Below are 20,110 nucleotides of genomic sequence, written 5' to 3'. Positions count from 1 at the left end.
AAGGTTGCCCTGTCCCAGGTGCAGGGTCCGACACTTCCTCTTGTTGAACTTCATGTGCTTGGTGATGGCCCGGCCCTCTAACTTGTCCAGACCCCTCAGCAAGGCCTCTCTACCCTCAGCGGAGTCAGCAGCTTCTCCTGATTTAGTGTTGTCTGGAGATTTACTTAGTATGCATTTGAGTCCTGCGTGCAGATCGTTTTTAAAAACATGCAGAGAGGTGGCCCTAGAACAGAGCCCTGTGGAACCCCGCTAGTGACAGGTCACCAGACTGACATAACCCCCTTTGCTACAACCCTTTTGGCACAATCCACCAGCCAGTTGTTCACCCATCATATTATATGATGGGTGACAGACAGCAGAGAGCAGAGCTCAGCAGACAGCAGAGCTCAGCGCCTGCCCCTCCGCTCCCCTCGGGAGGGAGCTGCAGGCCGCCAGGAGGTCTCCCCTCAGCCTGCTCTGCTCTGGGCTGAGCAAACCAAGGGACCTCAGCCGCTCCTCATATGTCTTGCCCTCCAGACCTTTTACCATTTTCATAGTTTCCTTTGGACACTCTCTAATAGCTCTGTGTACTTCTTATTTTGTGGCACCCAAAACTGCACACAGTGCTTCAGGTGAAGCCACATCAGTGCAGAGCAGAGCAGAGCAGGACAATGCTTTCCCTCAACCGGCTAGTGATGCTTTGCCTGATGCACCCCAGGGTACGGGTGGCCCTCCTGGCTGCAGGGTACACTGTTGATACATATTCAACTTGCCACTGACCACAATGCCCAGATCCCTTTCTGCAGGGCTGCTCATCCCCCACTCTGTATGTATAGGCAATGTTGCCCCCACCTAGGGGAAGAATCCATCACTTATTGCTGTTTTATTCCATACAGCACTGATTGCCCGGCACCCTAACTTGTCAAGATCTCCCCACAAGGCCTGTCTATACTCAAGGGAGTTAACATCGCCTCATATTTGGTACAATCTGCAAACTTAGTGTGCATTCCAGTCCCGCATCCAGACACTACGTCCACATCGAACCGTTCCTTTACAAAAAGAAACACACTTGACCCTGTAGAGAGGGGTGTGATTGAAAAGGCTTGGAGAACATCACTGCTTTTGGTGAGTTGCTTTCTAAATTTCTCAACTGTCGAATCAAAGCATAAGAACCAAATCAAAGAAACAAGGGCTTGTACATCTACCATTTTATGTCATTAGCAAAATCTATATAGGTTTTATTCTGGTTGGACCTGCAGAGCAGCCTCTGGGAGACTGCTGACCTCAAGGAGCATCACCTGGGTACATAGCTACTCCCTTGCAAAAGCAGTGCTGTGCAAATCACGGAGCATTTACAGGAAGTGGCAGCAAACTAGGAAGAGATTGCTACATTCTTTAGTTAACATTGCTTGGGAAACTGATTTCCCTCCCCAGATGGAAAACGCACAGGGACATCAAGGAGGCCAGAAGAGAGCTATCACACAGGGAAGAGGAAGCAAGGTCTAGGGAAGAAGCGATCCCCTTTAAACACGGCTTTATGTGCTTCTTTTGAGTCGAAACACCCGTGGTACAGCACCAGCAGCAAGTGCTGGACAGCAACATCTGGCTGTTCCACTGTGATGTCACTCTGATGACGGGTGGGTGTCATGGTGATGCTCGAGCATCTCCCACCACAACGCCCAGACAGACCAGCTGGGTCTCGCTCGCTGAGTGGCAGGACGAAGACTAAGCTGGCCACTGAAATGGCTTCAGGCGGAAACTTCAGTGAAAATGAGATAAAAGAAATTAAGAGGGAGCCGCTTCCAGCAGAAACTTCACCTGTTTCTGCTCCAGACAAGCTGGTTGAATCCTCAGAGTCCCCTTCTGCTGAGCCTCTGGGTCAGCACAGAGGAGCAGCTTGTGATGGTGCTGCAGCATCAGTAAAGGAAGAAATGGATTGGCTGGCTTCCACTGATAACTGTGAGAGCAAACCCTGCAGTTCTTCTGAGGAGAGCGCTGTCAAAGCCAATGTCTTCTCCTTCCTCAGTTTCCCAGAGAAACTGTGGCAACTAGTTGAAAGCAACGACTTTAAGACCATTTGGTGGGGTCACTGTGGAAACTGCATTGTGATTGATGAAGAAATATTTAAAGCGGAAGTGCTGGGAAGGAGCGGGCCTCAGAAAATTTTTGAGACTGAGCGTATGAAAAGTTTCATCCGTCAGCTTAACCTGTACGGATTTACCAAAATGCAACAGGACTTCCAAAGATCTGCCTCACTTCCTGAATTCCTTGCAGAAGAAGATGCGTTTTCTGCTCACAGGAAGGTACATCACTTGCTCCACACACGAACCAACACTCACAATAGTCTAGTGGGAGATATGGGCGTAGGCCTTGGCAATACAGGAGATGAGGATGACAGTAAATGTTCTAAATTTAATGTCTTTCTCAGGCTGGTGTGGAGGTATTTTTCAGGTGGCGTTGATGAGTGGTAGAAATGTGGAGACAATATAATTGGGTTATACTCAAGGATTTCAAATTCATGGAATGGAAAGATAAATAAATCAGGCTATGATGAGTCTACTCAGTTGAATATATTCGCAAGAAATCTTGCTGTGCCATATGTGAATTCTTTTTTCAACTGTGGGATGCATATTAGCAGTGTAGCGTTACCTACCTGTTAGTTCTACCCAGAAGCATCTGAAAAGTTATGGTATCTGGGTTTCTTGATCAATTATTTTTTATTATTTTTGGAAAATGTTAGCAACTAACTTTCCTCCTTTGCATTTTTTAGTTACTCCTCTACCACAACCCCAACTTCAAGAGAGATTCTCCCCACCTGCTCGTCAACTGCAAGCGCCGTGTTGCTCTGAAGAGGAAAGCCACGGCTGCCCATGCAACGCAGGCGGCTCTGTATGGAAACTGCCCCAGCAGCAGCCCAGGCATCCAGCATGGGTGGGGAGCAGATGCCGGGGAGGAGAAGGACGGGATGGCAGCAGCTCCAGCAGAGCACACGCAGACAGCAGCCCCCGCAGGGCCCCCACTCCCAAAGCGCCAGGCAAAAGCCACCCCCCAGGCTAGCGGTGCCCATCCAGCCTCAGGCGTGGATGCTCCCTCCCTGCCAGGCCCCGCTGCAGAGGCAGCAGGCAGGGACGAGCAACAGCCTCCAGCCTCCTCCCAGCTGCCACCACGCAGCAGCCCGAGCCCATCTGCCTCTCCTACTCCCACACGGCACTACTTTCTGCCTCTCATGGGAGCCGGCTCGGCGCCTACGCACCAAAACGCGCCAGCTCCACGGATTCCCTGGGCCACCATACCTCCCTTCCGTCCTTTTGCAATTCTTGGGCCGGCAGCAGCCGCTGCCACGGCCATGCCGAATCCACCCGACTGGCAGCCCTCAGCAGCCCCACACTGCCCAACTTGCACCTGCAGCCCAAACAAGGCAGCTGCAGGCAATGGGCTGGAACCCTAGTGCAGGACCCTTTGGAGACAGTGGGGAGAGCGGCACCCAGTTACAGGTCCCTAGTTGTCCCTAGTTGTTCCTAGTTGTTCATAGCTGTTCATAGTTCATAGGCCGACTGTTTTGAAAATAATTGTTTGCATAATAAACCTTTTACAGTTCTCCTGTGTCTTTTCATTATTATTCCTATATACATTTTTATGGTGGAATCTCAGATCGAGTTTGTATTTCATTTCTCAGAAGGAAGGAGAAGCAACTGTTCTCACATCCATGTAGTGGTTTTCTCTAACGGTCAAGCTCCAGGTACTTAGCCATAGAGAGTAAAAGACTGGGTAATGTCGGCATGCTGCATGCACCGAGGATGCTCTTCCTAATGATGACTTCTGAGGGCAAGTTGAGAAAGTCTAAGTAACAGCATTTTAATTACAGAAGACTCAGAAAGGGAATGTCACCTTCATAGTAGGATGAATGCTCACAAGGGGAACACTCTACATCGCCAGGCAGTAACAACCTGTGCTGTGATTTCTGAGCTAACATTCATGAGGGCGCTGAGAAATCAAGTGCTTTGGAGAGGCATCCCTGAAAAGCAAGAGAACAGAGTTCAGAAATGATGAAACTATGTATATTTAAAATATTTATATTTATAGAAATGTTGGACCACTTGCCGGGTAAGGAATTGGCTGGATGGTTGCGCTCACAGAATTGCAGTCAATGTCCAAGTGGAGAACAGTACTGGGTGGTGTTCCCCAGGGGCCAATATTGGGACCACTGCTTTTTAACATCTTTGTCAGTGCCCTGGACAGTGGGATCAAGTGCACCCGCAGTAAGTCTTCTGATGACACCAAGTTGTGTGGCGTGGTCGACACACTGGAGGGAAGGGATGCCAGCCAGGGGAACCTGGCTCAAGAGGTGGGCCGGTGAGAACCTCATGGAGTTCAACAAGGCCAAGTGCAAGGTCCTGCACCTGGGCCAGGGCACTCCCAAGCACAAATATGGGCTGGGTGGAGAATGGGTTGAGGGCAGCCCTGAGGAGAAGGCCCTGGGGGTGTTGGTTGATGAGAAGCTCAACATGAGCCAGCAATGTGTGCTTAAGGCACAGAAAGCCAGCTGTATCCTGGGCTGCATCAAAAGCCGGGTGGCCAGCAGGGCGAGGGAGGTGATTCTCCCCCTCTGCTCTGCTCTCGTGAGACCCCACCTGGAGCACTGCCTTCAGCTCTGGGGCTCCCAGCACAAGAAGGACACAGAAGTGTTACAGTGAGTCCAGAGGAGGGCCCCAAGGATGGATCAAGGGGCTGGAGCACCTCTCCTGTGAAGACAGGCTGAGGGAGTTGGGGTGGTTCAGCCTGGAGAAGAGAAGGCTCCAGGGAGACCTTACAGCGGCCTGCCAGTACCTGAAGGGGGCCTACAGGAAAGCTGGGGAGGGACTCTTTGTCAGGGAGTGTAGTGACAGAACAAGGAATAATGGTTTTAAAATAAAAGAGGGTAGAATTGGATTAGCTATAAGGAGGAAATTCCTTACCGTGAGGGTGGTGAGGCACTGGCACAGGCTGCCCAGAGAAGCTGTGGATGCCCCATCCCTGGAGGTGTTCAAGGCCAGGCTGGAAGGGGCTTTGAGCAACCTGGTCTGGTGGGAGGTGTCTCTGCCCATGGCAGGGGGTTTGTTCATCGTTATAAAAGAACTGATATTGTTGTGGCTCGTTTGGAAGTAATAACAGTTATTTGTAGTAGGAATGGGAAAATAATTGGATTTTATCTACCGAAACTTGGTAATGCTTCAACTTAAATGAGTAGAGAATAAAATACAACCTAAGTACAAGCTTTTGAAGATTAACTCGTAGAGCTTAGTCATTTATGGACATCTAAGGTTGGCAGTCTTAAAGGACTTGATTTTCCACAGTTCTGTGCTTACAGTTTTCTGAGCATCCTTTTTAAGGGTTACCAAATCGGTCACCATTTTCTAGTCACCATTTTAAAGTTTTGACTATTTTCGTAGGAGTTAAACAATTGATTTTGTCACTAAACTTTAAAATGTAAGTGCTATGCAGTTGTTTTTTCTTCTCTCCAATCTGAAACGTACCTAAAGTTCATATACATTGCATTAGGTAAGATCGGAATAGAACTTGATGATTCCTGAAGTTTTAAGAGATGCACATTTAGATAAATCTGATTCATTAACACTTTGTTAGCCTAGAAAATGTTGTTATTTTTATTAGCTTTCGCAGGTTTGCACTCTAGTAATAGATCCACACAGAGAAGGCTTTCACAACTAGGAAATTGTTTCATGACAAACTAGGATCTTGACAATTTGAGGACGTGTAAAGACTTCCAGAAATTGCTTTGGAATGGGTATCAGCGATCCAGGGAAGCAAGCCACTGAAGGTACGGCATTGTATTTGAAGTCCATAACATAACGCTAGAATGATTTTATCTCCAACCCTCTCCAGAACAGGGGCAGGGGATGAGAGGGGAAGGATGCTCTCCGTGTTCTCGTTAGCAGAACTGAAATTGGATTTCACGAGCTTGAACAAAACGCTGTTCAGGGAGAACAACGGACAAACAGAATTAGATCTGCACAGGCTTGAAAAGAGTTAGTTGTTGAGAGGGGGTGACAGGAATGTCAGTTAAGAAAGGAAATAGAAGAATCTGGAGAATTCTTATATACTTGAACTTGTATTTAGTCCAGTAATGATAATTATGTTGATTAAATCTCAGTTGTATTTATGGAGAAAGTCTTTACTGAACAGTTTATCTTCGATTGCTAATGTTGCGGGGGAGGGAGGTAGAAGGAGAAGATCATTGAGTTTAGGGACTTTTATTTATCTCAGCCTACTTTTAATTTTTTTCCGTAAAATTGTACCTTGTCTGATTGTTAGGATGACGCTAAACTTAATGAGGAGTTTAAAACAAAACAAACAAACAAATAAAAAAAACTCTTTTAAATGAAATCAAATAGAAAAGACTGGAGGGAAAATGAGATCACTTTTCCCCTTTCATCTCCTTAGTTTCGGAGTACCATATTGAACTCATGTCTAGGTTCGTATAAGAACAAACTTACTGCATGCAGTTTGAGATCTTGACTGGAGTGCAGGCGGTTTGAACGAAATAACCGACCGGTAACATCTGATTCACTCTTGATTACACATGGATTCAAATGTTGCAGCCTAACTAATTGTGCTGTTTTTACCCTGCTGGGCAGCTGAACTCCAGTACAACTGCTCTCTCACTCCCCCTCCTCATAGAAAGGGGGAGAAGAGAGTACGATGGAAAGGATGGAAAAAAGGGAGGGGGAGAGGGGAGATAAGGATAATTTAAAAAAAGTGAAAAGGAAGAGGAAGAAAACAAGCAAAAGCCGCATGGAAACAACAGGGGAAGAAGGAAAAACAATTATTCTCTAATTCCCACCAATGAGCGATGCTTGGGCCCATCCTCGGAAACAGGGCCTCAGTACATATAGTGGTGGTTTGGGAGGACAGATGTCTTCATGCAGAGACACCCTCCGCCCAACCCATTCTCCTTCCCCACCTATTACTGCAGACTGTGACACTACATGCTGTGCAATATCCCTTGGGTCGGTTTAGGTCAGCTGCCCTGGTGCTGTCCCCTCCCCACCTCTTGCCCACCCCCTGCCTGCTGGCTCTGGGGAGTTTGGAGGAAGTCTGGATGCTGTGCCAGCCCTGCTCAGAAATTTAAAATAAAAATAAATAAAGAAAGAAAATAAAATAAAACAAAATAAAATAAAATAAAATAAAATAAAATAAAATAAAATAAAATAAAATAAAATAAAATAAAATAAAATAAAATAAAATAAAATAAAATAAAATAAAATAAAATAAAATAAAATAAAATAAATAAAATATTGGTGTGATAGCTACAAGTTGGCTGTTCTAGCTACAAGTGCAGAGTACAACCCTTATATAGGCCCCTGCAGGGAAAGTTAACTCAATCCCAGCCAGACCCAGTACACTAATGTGTATGAAGTATAGAAAAGGTATAAAGGTGCAGAAGGGAAAAATGCAAAACAACACAGGAAAACAAGCTGAACCCTAGTTCAATCCGCTCATAGTCCAAACCTGGGAGAAAAAGAAAAAAAAAAAAGAAAAAAAAAAAAGAATACTGGTTTAAAGCAGCAAAGGCAGGAACAAGATACAGCAGCCACACTTCTGTGAGAAACTCCATAGGCATGCAAAGAATATCAGCTCATCCTCTGACAGCCCAGTTTTGCATACTGCAATCCCAAATATGTTAGGGAAAATAAGTAAATAAATAAATAGATCATCAAACCAGCCACACACACAAAATGTACGCATGGAGGAGAAGTGGGTAAATGTGTGTCTGATGCTTTGTGAAAAACCTTTCCCTAATATCCAACCTGAATCTCCCCTGACGTGGCCTTATGCCATTCCCTAAGGTCCTATCGCTGGTCAGCAGAGAGAAGTCTCCCGACAGTGAATTTGTAAGATAACGCAATTGACTCGTAGTCAAACTCAGATTCCCTAACACGTTCTTTAACTCCAGCGTGTGAAGAACAGTCCTGTCGAGGCCTACTGTGGCTTGTAAGCCTGAGCAAGACTTAGGTCAGGCGCAGGAGTAGAGCACACACCCCAAGACGAGCAGAGCGGGACATGCACTTCCCTCGACCGTCTAGCAGCGCTGTGCCTGCTGCACCCCAGCATACAGTTGGCATGCTGGTGACTTATATTCAACTTGCTGCTGACCAGAACCCCCAGATCCCTTTCTGCGGGGCTGCTCTCCAGCCTCTTGTCCTACAGCCTGTACAAAGAGCCAAGGTTGCCCTGTCCCAGGTGCAGGGTCCGACACTTCCTCTTGTTGAACTTCATGTGCTTGGTGATGGCCCGGCCCTCTAACTTGTCCAGACCCCTCAGCAAGGCCTCTCTACCCTCAGCGGAGTCAGCAGCTTCTCCTGATTTAGTGTTGTCTGGAGATTTACTTAGTATGCATTTGAGTCCTGCGTGCAGATCGTTTTTAAAAACATGCAGAGAGGTGGCCCTAGAACAGAGCCCTGTGGAACCCCGCTAGTGACAGGTCACCAGACTGACATAACCCCCTTTGCTACAACCCTTTTGGCACAATCCACCAGCCAGTTGTTCACCCATCATATTATATGATGGGTGACAGACAGCAGAGAGCAGAGCTCAGCAGACAGCAGAGCTCAGCGCCTGCCCCTCCGCTCCCCTCGGGAGGGAGCTGCAGGCCGCCAGGAGGTCTCCCCTCAGCCTGCTCTGCTCTGGGCTGAGCAAACCAAGGGACCTCAGCCGCTCCTCATATGTCTTGCCCTCCAGACCTTTTACCATTTTCATAGTTTCCTTTGGACACTCTCTAATAGCTCTGTGTACTTCTTATTTTGTGGCACCCAAAACTGCACACAGTGCTTCAGGTGAAGCCACATCAGTGCAGAGCAGAGCAGAGCAGGACAATGCTTTCCCTCAACCGGCTAGTGATGCTTTGCCTGATGCACCCCAGGGTACGGGTGGCCCTCCTGGCTGCAGGGTACACTGTTGATACATATTCAACTTGCCACTGACCACAATGCCCAGATCCCTTTCTGCAGGGCTGCTCATCCCCCACTCTGTATGTATAGGCAATGTTGCCCCCACCTAGGGGAAGAATCCATCACTTATTGCTGTTTTATTCCATACAGCACTGATTGCCCGGCACCCTAACTTGTCAAGATCTCCCCACAAGGCCTGTCTATACTCAAGGGAGTTAACATCGCCTCATATTTGGTACAATCTGCAAACTTAGTGTGCATTCCAGTCCCGCATCCAGACACTACGTCCACATCGAACCGTTCCTTTACAAAAAGAAACCCACTTGACCCTGTAGAGAGGGGTGTGATTGAAAAGGCTTGGAGAACATCACTGCTTTTGGTGAGTTGCTTTCTAAATTTCTCAACTGTCGAATCAAAGCATAAGAACCAAATCAAAGAAACAAGGGCTTGTACATCTACCATTTTATGTCATTAGCAAAATCTATATAGGTTTTATTCTGGTTGGACCTGCAGAGCAGCCTCTGGGAGACTGCTGACCTCAAGGAGCATCACCTGGGTACATAGCTACTCCCTTGCAAAAGCAGTGCTGTGCAAACCACGGAGCATTTACAGGAAGTGGCAGCAAACTAGGAAGAGATTGCTACATTCTTTAGTTAACATTGCTTGGGAAACTGATTTCCCTCCCCAGATGGAAAACGCACAGGGACATCAAGGAGGCCAGAAGAGAGCTATCACACAGGGAAGAGGAAGCAAGGTCTAGGGAAGAAGCGATCCCCTTTAACCACGGCTTTATGTGCTTCTTTTGAGTCGAAACACCCGTGGTACAGCACCAGCAGCAAGTGCTGGACAGCAACATCTGGCTGTTCCACTGTGATGTCACTCTGATGACGGGTGGGTGTCATGGTGATGCTCGAGCATCTCCCACCAGAACGCCCAGACAGACCAGCTGGGTCTCGCTCGCTGAGTGGCAGGACGAAGACTAAGCTGGCCACTGAAATGGCTTCAGGCGGAAACTTCAGTGAAAATGAGATAAAAGAAATTAAGAGGGAGCCGCTTCCAGCAGAAACTTCACCTGTTTCTGCTCCAGACAAGCTGGTTGAATCCTCAGAGTCCCCTTCTGCTGAGCCTCTGGGTCAGCACAGAGGAGCAGCTTGTGATGGTGCTGCAGCATCAGTAAAGGAAGAAATGGATTGGCTGGCTTCCACTGATAACTGTGAGAGCAAACCCTGCAGTTCTTCTGAGGAGAGCGCTGTCAAAGCCAATGTCTTCTCCTTCCTCAGTTTCCCAGAGAAACTGTGGCAACTAGTTGAAAGCAACGACTTTAAGACCATTTGGTGGGGTCACTGTGGAAACTGCATTGTGATTGATGAAGAAATATTTAAAGCGGAAGTGCTGGGAAGGAGCGGGCCTCAGAAAATTTTTGAGACTGAGCGTATGAAAAGTTTCATCCGTCAGCTTAACCTGTACGGATTTACCAAAATGCAACAGGACTTCCAAAGATCTGCCTCACTTCCTGAATTCCTTGCAGAAGAAGATGCGTTTTCTGCTCACAGGAAGGTACATCACTTGCTCCACACACGAACCAACACTCACAATAGTCTAGTGGGAGATATGGGCGTAGGCCTTGGCAATACAGGAGATGAGGATGACAGTAAATGTTCTAAATTTAATGTCTTTCTTAGGCTGGTGTGGAGGTATTTTTCAGGTGGCGTTGATGAGTGGTAGAAATGTGGAGACAATATAATTGGGTTATACTCAAGGATTTCAAATTCATGGAATGGAAAGATAAATAAATCAGGCTATGATGAGTCTACTCAGTTGAATATATTCGCAAGAAATCTTGCTGTGCCATATGTGAATTCTTTTTTCAACTGTGGGATGCATATTAGCAGTGTAGCGTTACCTACCTGTTAGTTCTACCCAGAAGCATCTGAAAAGTTATGGTATCTGGGTTTCTTGATCAATTATTTTTTATTATTTTTGGAAAATGTTAGCAACTAACTTTCCTCCTTTGCATTTTTTAGTTACTCCTCTACCACAACCCCAACTTCAAGAGAGATTCTCCCCACCTGCTCATCAACTGCAAGCGCCGTGTTGCTCTGAAAAGGAAAGCCACGGCTGCCCATGCAACGCAGGCGGCTCTGTATGGAAACTGCCCCAGCAGCAGCCCAGGCATCCAGCATGGGTGGGGAGCAGATGCCGGGGAGGAGAAGGACGGGATGGCAGCAGCTCCAGCAGAGCACACGCAGACAGCAGCCCCCGCAGGGCCCCCACTCCCAAAGCGCCAGGCAAAAGCCACCCCCCAGGCTAGTGGTGCCCATCCAGCCTCAGGCGTGGATGCTCCCTCCCTGCCAGGCCCCGCTGCAGAGGCAGCAGGCAGGGACGAGCAACAGCCTCCAGCCTCCTCCCAGCTGCCACCACGCAGCAGCCCGAGCCCATCTGCCTCTCCTACTCCCACACGGCACTACTTTCTGCCTCTCATGGGAGCCGGCTCGGCGCCTACGCACCAAAACGCGCCAGCTCCACGGATTCCCTGGGCCACCATACCTCCCTTCCGTCCTTTTGCAATTCTTGGGCCGGCAGCAGCCGCTGCCACGGCCATGCCGAATCCACCCGACTGGCAGCCCTCAGCAGCCCCACACTGCCCAACTTGCACCTGCAGCCCAAACAAGGCAGCTGCAGGCAATGGGCTGGAACCCTAGTGCAGGACCCTTTGGAGACAGTGGGGAGAGCGGCACCCAGTTACAGGTCCCTAGTTGTCCCTAGTTGTTCCTAGTTGTTCATAGCTGTTCATAGTTCATAGGCCGACTGTTTTGAAAATAATTGTTTGCATAATAAACCTTTTACAGTTCTCCTGTGTCTTTTCATTATTATTCCTATATACATTTTTATGGTGGAATCTCAGATCGAGTTTGTATTTCATTTCTCAGAAGGAAGGAGAAGCAACTGTTCTCACATCCATGTAGTGGTTTTCTCTAACGGTCAAGCTCCAGGTACTTAGCCATAGAGAGTAAAAGACTGGGTAATGTCGGCATGCTGCATGCACCGAGGATGCTCTTCCTAATGATGACTTCTGAGGGCAAGTTGAGAAAGTCTAAGTAACAGCATTTTAATTACAGAAGACTCAGAAAGGGAATGTCACCTTCATAGTAGGATGAATGCTCACAAGGGGAACACTCTACATCGCCAGGCAGTAACAACCTGTGCTGTGATTTCTGAGCTAACATTCATGAGGGCGCTGAGAAATCAAGTGCTTTGGAGAGGCATCCCTGAAAAGCAAGAGAACAGAGTTCAGAAATGATGAAACTATGTATATTTAAAATATTTATATTTATAGAAATGTTGGACCACTTGCCGGGTAAGGAATTGGCTGGATGGTTGCGCTCACAGAATTGCAGTCAATGTCCAAGTGGAGAACAGTACTGGGTGGTGTTCCCCAGGGGCCAATATTGGGACCACTGCTTTTTAACATCTTTGTCAGTGCCCTGGACAGTGGGATCAAGTGCACCCGCAGTAAGTCTTCTGATGACACCAAGTTGTGTGGCGTGGTCGACACACTGGAGGGAAGGGATGCCAGCCAGGGGAACCTGGCTCAAGAGGTGGGCCGGTGAGAACCTCATGGAGTTCAACAAGGCCAAGTGCAAGGTCCTGCACCTGGGCCAGGGCACTCCCAAGCACAAATATGGGCTGGGTGGAGAATGGGTTGAGGGCAGCCCTGAGGAGAAGGCCCTGGGGGTGTTGGTTGATGAGAAGCTCAACATGAGCCAGCAATGTGTGCTTAAGGCACAGAAAGCCAGCTGTATCCTGGGCTGCATCAAAAGCCGGGTGGCCAGCAGGGCGAGGGAGGTGATTCTCCCCCTCTGCTCTGCTCTCGTGAGACCCCACCTGGAGCACTGCCTTCAGCTCTGGGGCTCCCAGCACAAGAAGGACACAGAAGTGTTACAGTGAGTCCAGAGGAGGGCCCCAAGGATGGATCAAGGGGCTGGAGCACCTCTCCTGTGAAGACAGGCTGAGGGAGTTGGGGTGGTTCAGCCTGGAGAAGAGAAGGCTCCAGGGAGACCTTACAGCGGCCTGCCAGTACCTGAAGGGGGCCTACAGGAAAGCTGGGGAGGGACTCTTTGTCAGGGAGTGTAGTGACAGAACAAGGAATAATGGTTTTAAAATAAAAGAGGGTAGAATTGGATTAGCTATAAGGAGGAAATTCCTTACCGTGAGGGTGGTGAGGCACTGGCACAGGCTGCCCAGAGAAGCTGTGGATGCCCCATCCCTGGAGGTGTTCAAGGCCAGGCTGGAAGGGGCTTTGAGCAACCTGGTCTGGTGGGAGGTGTCTCTGCCCATGGCAGGGGGTTTGTTCATCGTTATAAAAGAACTGATATTGTTGTGGCTCGTTTGGAAGTAATAACAGTTATTTGTAGTAGGAATGGGAAAATAATTGGATTTTATCTACCGAAACTTGGTAATGCTTCAACTTAAATGAGTAGAGAATAAAATACAACCTAAGTACAAGCTTTTGAAGATTAACTCGTAGAGCTTAGTCATTTATGGACATCTAAGGTTGGCAGTCTTAAAGGACTTGATTTTCCACAGTTCTGTGCTTACAGTTTTCTGAGCATCCTTTTTAAGGGTTACCAAATCGGTCACCATTTTCTAGTCACCATTTTAAAGTTTTGACTGTTTTCGTAGGAGTTAAACAATTGATTTTGTCACTAAACTTTAAAATGTAAGTGCTATGCAGTTGTTTTTTCTTCTCTCCAATCTGAAACGTACCTAAAGTTCATATACATTGCATTAGGTAAGATCGGAATAGAACTTGATGATTCCTGAAGTTTTAAGAGATGCACATTTAGATAAATCTGATTCATTAACACTTTGTTAGCCTAGAAAATGTTGTTATTTTTATTAGCTTTCGCAGGTTTGCACTCTAGTAATAGATCCACACAGAGAAGGCTTTCACAACTAGGAAATTGTTTCATGACAAACTAGGATCTTGACAATTTGAGGACGTGTAAAGACTTCCAGAAATTGCTTTGGAATGGGTATCAGCGATCCAGGGAAGCAAGCCACTGAAGGTAGGGCATTGTATTTGAAGTCCATAACATAACGCTAGAATGATTTTATCTCCAACCCTCTCCAGAACAGGGGCAGGGGATGAGAGGGGAAGGATGCTCTCCGTGTTCTCGTTAGCAGAACTGAAATTGGATTTCACGAGCTTGAACAAAACGCTGTTCAGGGAGAACAACGGACAAACAGAATTAGATCTGCACAGGCTTGAAAAGAGTTAGTTGTTAAGAGGGGGTGACAGGAATGTCAGTTAAGAAAGGAAACAGAAGAATCTGGAGAATTCTTATATACTTGAACTTGTATTTAGTCCAGTAATGATAATTATGTTGATTAAATCTCAGTTGTATTTATGGAGAAAGTCTTTACTGAACAGTTTATCTTCGATTGCTAATGTTGCGGGGGAGGGAGGTAGAAGGAGAAGATCATTGAGTTTAGGGACTATTATTTATCTCAGCCTACTTTTAATTTTTTTCCGTAAAATTGTACCTTGTCTGATTGTTAGGATGACGCTAAACTTAATGAGGAGTTTAAAACAAAACAAACAAACAAATAAAAAAAACTCTTTTAAATGAAATCAAATAGAAAAGACTGGAAGGAAAATGAGATCACTTTTCCCCTTTCATCTCCTTAGTTTCGTCTTATTTTCTATTTTCAGAGTACCATATTGAACTCATGTCTAGGTTCGTATAAGAACAAACTTACTGCATGCAGTTTGAGATCTTGACTGGAGTGCAGGCGGTTTGAACGAAATAACCGGTAACATCTGATTCACTCTTGATTACACATGGATTCAAATGTTGCAGCCTAACTAATTGTGCTGTTTTTACCCTGCTGGGCAGCTGAACTCCAGTACAACTGCTCTCTCACTCTCCCTCCTCATAGAAAGGGGGAGAAGAGAGTACGATGGAAAGGATGGAAAAAAGGGAGGGGGAGAGGGGAGATAAGGATAATTTAATTAAAGTGAAAAGGAAGAGGAAGAAAACAAGCAAAAGCCGCATGGAAACAACAGGGGAAGAAGGAAAAACAATTATTCTCTAATTCCCACCAATGAGCGATGCTTGGGCCCATCCTCGGAAACAGGGCCTCAGTACATATAGTGGTGGTTTGGGAGGACAGATGTCTTCATGCAGAGACACCCTCCGCCCAACCCATTCTCCTTCCCCACCTATTACTGCAGACTGTGACACTACATGCTGTGCAATATCCCTTGGGTCGGTTTAGGTCAGCTGCCCGGGTGCTGTCCCCTCCCCACCTCTTGCCCACCCCCTGCCTGCTGGCTCTGGGGAGTTTGGAGGAAGTCTGGATGCTGTGCCAGCCCTGCTCAGAAATTTAAAATAAAAATAAATAAATAAATAAATAAAATAAAAAAAAATAAAAATAAAAAAAAAAAAAAATAAAATAAAATAAAATAAAATAAAATAAAATAAAATAAAATAAAATAAAATAAATAAAAAAATAAAATAAAATAAAATAAAATAAAATAAAATAAAATAAAATAAAATAAAATAAAATAAAATAAACTATTGGTGTGATAGCTACAAGTTGGCTGTTCTAGCTACAAGTGCAGAGTACAACCCTTATATAGGCCCCTGCAGGGAAAGTTAACTCAATCCCAGCCAGACCCAGTACACTAATGTGTATGAAGTATAGAAAAGGTATAAAGGTGCAGAAGAGAAAAATGCAATACAATAGAGGAAAACAAGCTGAACCTAGTGCAATCCGCTCATAGTCCAAACCTGGGAGAAAAAAGAAAAAGAAAAAAAGAAAAAAAAAAAGAATACTGGTTTAAAGCAGCAAAGGCAGGAACAAGATACAGCAGCCACACTTCTGTGAGAAACTCCATAGGCATGCAAAGAATATCAGCTCATCCTCTGACAGCCCAGTTTTGCATACTGCAATCCCAAATATGTTAGGGAAAATAAGTAAATAAATAAATAGATCATCAAACCAGCCACACACACAAAATGTACGCATGGAGGAGAAGTGGGTAAATGTGTGTCTGATGCTTTGTGAAAAACCTTTCCCTAATATCCAACCTGAATCTCCCCTGACGTGGCCTTATGCCATTCCCTAAGGTCCTATCACTGGTCAGCAGAGAGAAGAGTCTCCCGACAGTGAATTTGTAAGATAACGCAATTGACTCGTAGTCAAACTCAGATTCCTTAACACGTTCTTTAACTCCAGCGTGTGAAGAACAGTCCTGTCGAGGCCTACTGTGGCTTGTAAGCCTGAGCAAGACTTAGGTCAGGCGCAGGAGTAGAGCACACACCCCAAGACGAGCAGAGCGGGACATGCACTTCCCTCGACCGTCTAGCAGCGCTGTGCCTGCTGCACCCCAGCATACAGTTGGCATGCTGGTGACTTATAGTCAACTTGCTGCTGACCAGAACCCCCAGATCCCTTTCTGCGGGGCTGCTCTCCAGCCTCTTGTCCTACAGCCTGTACAAAGAGCCAAGGTTGCCCTGTCCCAGGTGCAGGGTCCGACACCTCCTCTTGTTGAACTTCATGCGCTTGGTGATGGCCCGGCCCTCTAACTTGTCCAGATCCCTCAGCAAGGCCTCTCTACCCTCAGCGGAGTCAGCAGCTTCTCCTGATTTAGTGTTGTCTGGAGATTTACTTAGTATGCATTTGAGTCCTGCGTGCAGATCGTTTTAAAAACATGCAGAGAGGTGGCCCTAGAACAGAGCCCTGTGGAACCCCGCTAGTGACAGGTCACCAGACTGACATAACCCCCTGTGCTACAACCCTTTTGGCACAATCCACCAGCCAGTTGTTCACCCATCATATTATATGATGGGTGACAGACAGCAGAGAGCAGAGCTCAGCAGACAGCAGAGCTCAGCGCCTGCCCCTCCGCTCCCCTCGGGAGGGAGCTGCAGGCCGCCAGGAGGTCTCCCCTCAGCCTGCTCTGCTCTGGGCTGAGCAAACCAAGGGACCTCAGCCGCTCCTCATATGTCTTGCCCTCCAGACCTTTTACCATTTTCATAGTTTCCTTTGGACACTCTCTAATAGCTCTGTGTACTTCTTATTTTGTGGCACCCAAAACTGCACACAGTGCTTCAGGTGAAGCCACATCAGTGCAGAGCAGAGCAGAGCAGGACAATGCTTTCCCTCAACCGGCTAGTGATGCTTTGCCTGATGCACCCCAGGGTACGGGTGGCCCTCCTGGCTGCAGGGTACACTGTTGATACATATTCAACTTGCCACTGACCACAATGCCCAGATCCCTTTCTGCAGGGCTGCTCATCCCCCACTCTGTATGTATAGGCAATGTTGCCCCCACCTAGGGGAAGAATCCATCACTTATTGCTGTTTTATTCCATACAGCACTGATTGCCCGGCACTCTAACTTGTCAAGATCTCCCCACAAGGCCTGTCTATACTCAAGGGAGTTAACATCGCCTCATATTTGGTACAATCTGCAAACTTAGTGTGCATTCCAGTCCCGCATCCAGACACTACGTCCACATCGAACCGTTCCTTTACAAAAAGAAACCCACTTGACCCTGTAGAGAGGGGTGTGATTGAAAAGGCTTGGAGAACATCACTGCTTTTGTTGAGTTGCTTTCTAAATTTCTCAACTGTCGAATCAAAGCATAAGAACCAAATCAAAGAAACAAGGGCTTGTACATCTACCATTTTATGTCATTAGCAAAATCTATATAGGTTTTATTCTGGTTGGACCTGCAGAGCAGCCTCTGGGAGACTGCTGACCTCAAGGAGCATCACCTGGGTACATAGCTACTCCCTTGCAAAAGCAGTGCTGTGCAAATCACGGAGCATTTACAGGAAGTGGCAGCAAACTAGGAAGAGATTGCTACATTCTTTAGTTAACATTGCTTGGGAAACTGATTTCCCTCCCCAGATGGAAAACGCACAGGGACATCAAGGAGGCCAGAAGAGAGCTATCACACAGGGAAGGGGAAGCAAGGTCTAGGGAAGAAGCGATCCCCTTTAAACACGGCTTTATGTGCTTCTTTTGAGTCGAAACACCCGTGGTACAGCACCAGCAGCAAGTGCTGGACAGCAACATCTGGCTGTTCCACTGTGATGTCACTCTGATGACGGGTGGGTGTCATGGTGATGCTCGAGCATCTCCCACCACAACGCCCAGACAGACCAGCTGGGTCTCGCTCGCTGAGTGGCAGGACGAAGACTAAGCTGGCCACTGAAATGGCTTCAGGCGGAAACTTCAGTGAAAATGAGATAAAAGAAATTAAGAGGGAGCCGCTTCCAGCAGAAACTTCACCTGTTTCTGCTCCAGACAAGCTGGTTGAATCCTCAGAGTCCCCTTCTGCTGAGCCTCTGGGTCAGCACAGAGGAGCAGCTTGTGATGGTGCTGCAGCATCAGTAAAGGAAGAAATGGATTGGCTGGCTTCCACTGATAACTGTGAGAGCAAACCCTGCAGTTCTTCTGAGGAGAGCGCTGTCAAAGCCAACGTCTTCTCCTTCCTCAGTTTCCCAGAGAAACTGTGGCAACTAGTTGAAAGCAACGACTTTAAGACCATTTGGTGGGGTCACTGTGGAAACTGCATTGTGATTGATGAAGAAATATTTAAAGTGGAAGTGCTGGGAAGGAGCGGGCCTCAGAAAATTTTTGAGACTGGGCGTATGAAAAGTTTCATTCGTCAGCTTAACCTGTACGGATTTACCAAAATGCAACAGGACTTCCAAAGATCTGCCTCACTTCCTGAATTCCTTGCAGAAGAAGATGCATTTTCTGCTCACAGGAAGGTACATCACTTGCTCCACACACGAACCAACACTCACAATAGTCTAGTGGGAGATATGGGCGTAGGCCTTGGCAATACAGGAGATGAGGATGACAGTAAATGTTCTAAATTTAATGTCTTTCTCAGGCTGGTGTGGAGGTATTTTTCAGGTGGCGTTGATGAGTGGTAGAAATGTGGAGACAATATAATTGGGTTATACTCAAGGATTTCAAATTCATGGAATGGAAAGATAAATAAATCAGGCTATGATGAGTCTACTCAGTTGAATATATTCGCAAGAAATCTTGCTGTGCCATAGGTGAATTCTTTTTTCAACCGTGGGATGCATATTAGCAGTGTAGCGTTACCTACCTGTTAGTTCTACCCAGAAGCATCTGAAAAGTTATGGTATCTGGGTTTCTTGATCAATTATTTTTTATTATTTTTGGAAAATGTTAGCAACTAACTTTCCTCCTTTGCATTTTTTAGTTACTCCTCTACCACAACCCCAACTTCAAGAGAGATTCTCCCCACCTGCTCGTCAACTGCAAGCGCCGTGTTGCTCTGAAGAGGAAAGCCACGGCTGCCCATGCAACGCAGGCGGCTCTGTATGGAAACTGCCCCAGCAGCAGCCCAGGCATCCAGCATGGGTGGGGAGCAGATGCCGGGGAGGAGAAGGACGGGATGGCAGCAGCTCCAGCAGAGCACACGCAGACAGCAGCCCCCGCAGGGCCCCCACTCCCAAAGCGCCAGGCAAAAGCCACCCCCCAGGCTAGCGGTGCCCATCCAGCCTCAGGCGTGGATGCTCCCTCCCTGCCAGGCCCCGCTGCAGAGGCAGCAGGCAGGGACGAGCAACAGCCTCCAGCCTCCTCCCAGCTGCCACCACGCAGCAGCCCGAGCCCATCTGCCTCTCCTACTCCCACACGGCACTACTTTCTGCCTCTCATGGGAGCCGGCTCGGCACCTACGCACCAAAACGCGCCAGCTCCACGGATTCCCTGGGCCACCATACCTCCCTTCCGTCCTTTTGCAATTCTTGGGCCGGCAGCAGCCTCTGCCACGGCCATGCCGAATCCACCCGACTGGCAGCCCTCAGCAGCCCCACACTGCCCAACTTGCACCTGCAGCCCAAACAAGGCAGCTGCAGGCGATGGGCTGGAACCCTAGTGCAGGACCCTTTGGAGACAGTGGGGAGAGCGGCACCCAGTTACAGGTTCCTAGTTGTCCCTAGTTGTTCCTAGTTGTTCATAGCTGTTCATAGTTCATAGGCCGATTGTTTTGAAAATAATTGTTTGTATAATAAACCTTTTACAGTTCTCCTGTGTCTTTTTATTATTATTCCTATATACATTTTTATGGTGGAATCTCAGATCGAGTTTGTATTTCATTTCTCAGAAGGAAGGAAAGCAACTG

General features: G+C 47.2%; 3 protein-coding genes across 3 annotated transcripts; all 3 read left to right on the top strand.

Annotated features, from left to right (window-relative positions):
* Positions 1–1,393: 1,393 nt before the first annotated feature.
* Positions 1,394–3,427, top strand: LOC136788902 (heat shock transcription factor, X-linked-like). Its single transcript, XM_066987932.1, has 2 exons — positions 1,394–2,282; positions 2,750–3,427. Exons 1-2 carry the CDS (start codon positions 1,626–1,628, stop codon positions 3,425–3,427), a joined length of 1,335 nt encoding a protein of 444 aa, XP_066844033.1. The 5' UTR covers positions 1,394–1,625.
* A 6,382-nt stretch (positions 3,428–9,809) lies between these two features.
* Positions 9,810–11,626, top strand: LOC136788418 (heat shock transcription factor, X-linked-like). Its single transcript, XM_066987192.1, has 2 exons — positions 9,810–10,481; positions 10,949–11,626. The coding sequence occupies exons 1-2, from the start codon at positions 9,825–9,827 to the stop codon at positions 11,624–11,626; spliced, it is 1,335 nt and encodes a 444-aa protein (XP_066843293.1). The 5' UTR covers positions 9,810–9,824.
* A 6,306-nt stretch (positions 11,627–17,932) lies between these two features.
* LOC125181821 (heat shock transcription factor, X-linked-like) lies at positions 17,933–19,864 on the top strand. Its single transcript, XM_066986346.1, has 2 exons — positions 17,933–18,719; positions 19,187–19,864. Exons 1-2 carry the CDS (start codon positions 18,063–18,065, stop codon positions 19,862–19,864), a joined length of 1,335 nt encoding a protein of 444 aa, XP_066842447.1. The 5' UTR covers positions 17,933–18,062.
* Positions 19,865–20,110: the final 246 nt, after the last annotated feature.

This window comes from Anser cygnoides, chromosome 1, assembly GCF_040182565.1.
Source record: "Anser cygnoides isolate HZ-2024a breed goose chromosome 1, Taihu_goose_T2T_genome, whole genome shotgun sequence".
Classification (NCBI taxonomy): Eukaryota; Metazoa; Chordata; class Aves; order Anseriformes; family Anatidae; genus Anser; species Anser cygnoides.
Note: the sequence above shows the minus strand (reverse complement) of the source record. Positions and strands in the feature narration are given on the sequence as shown.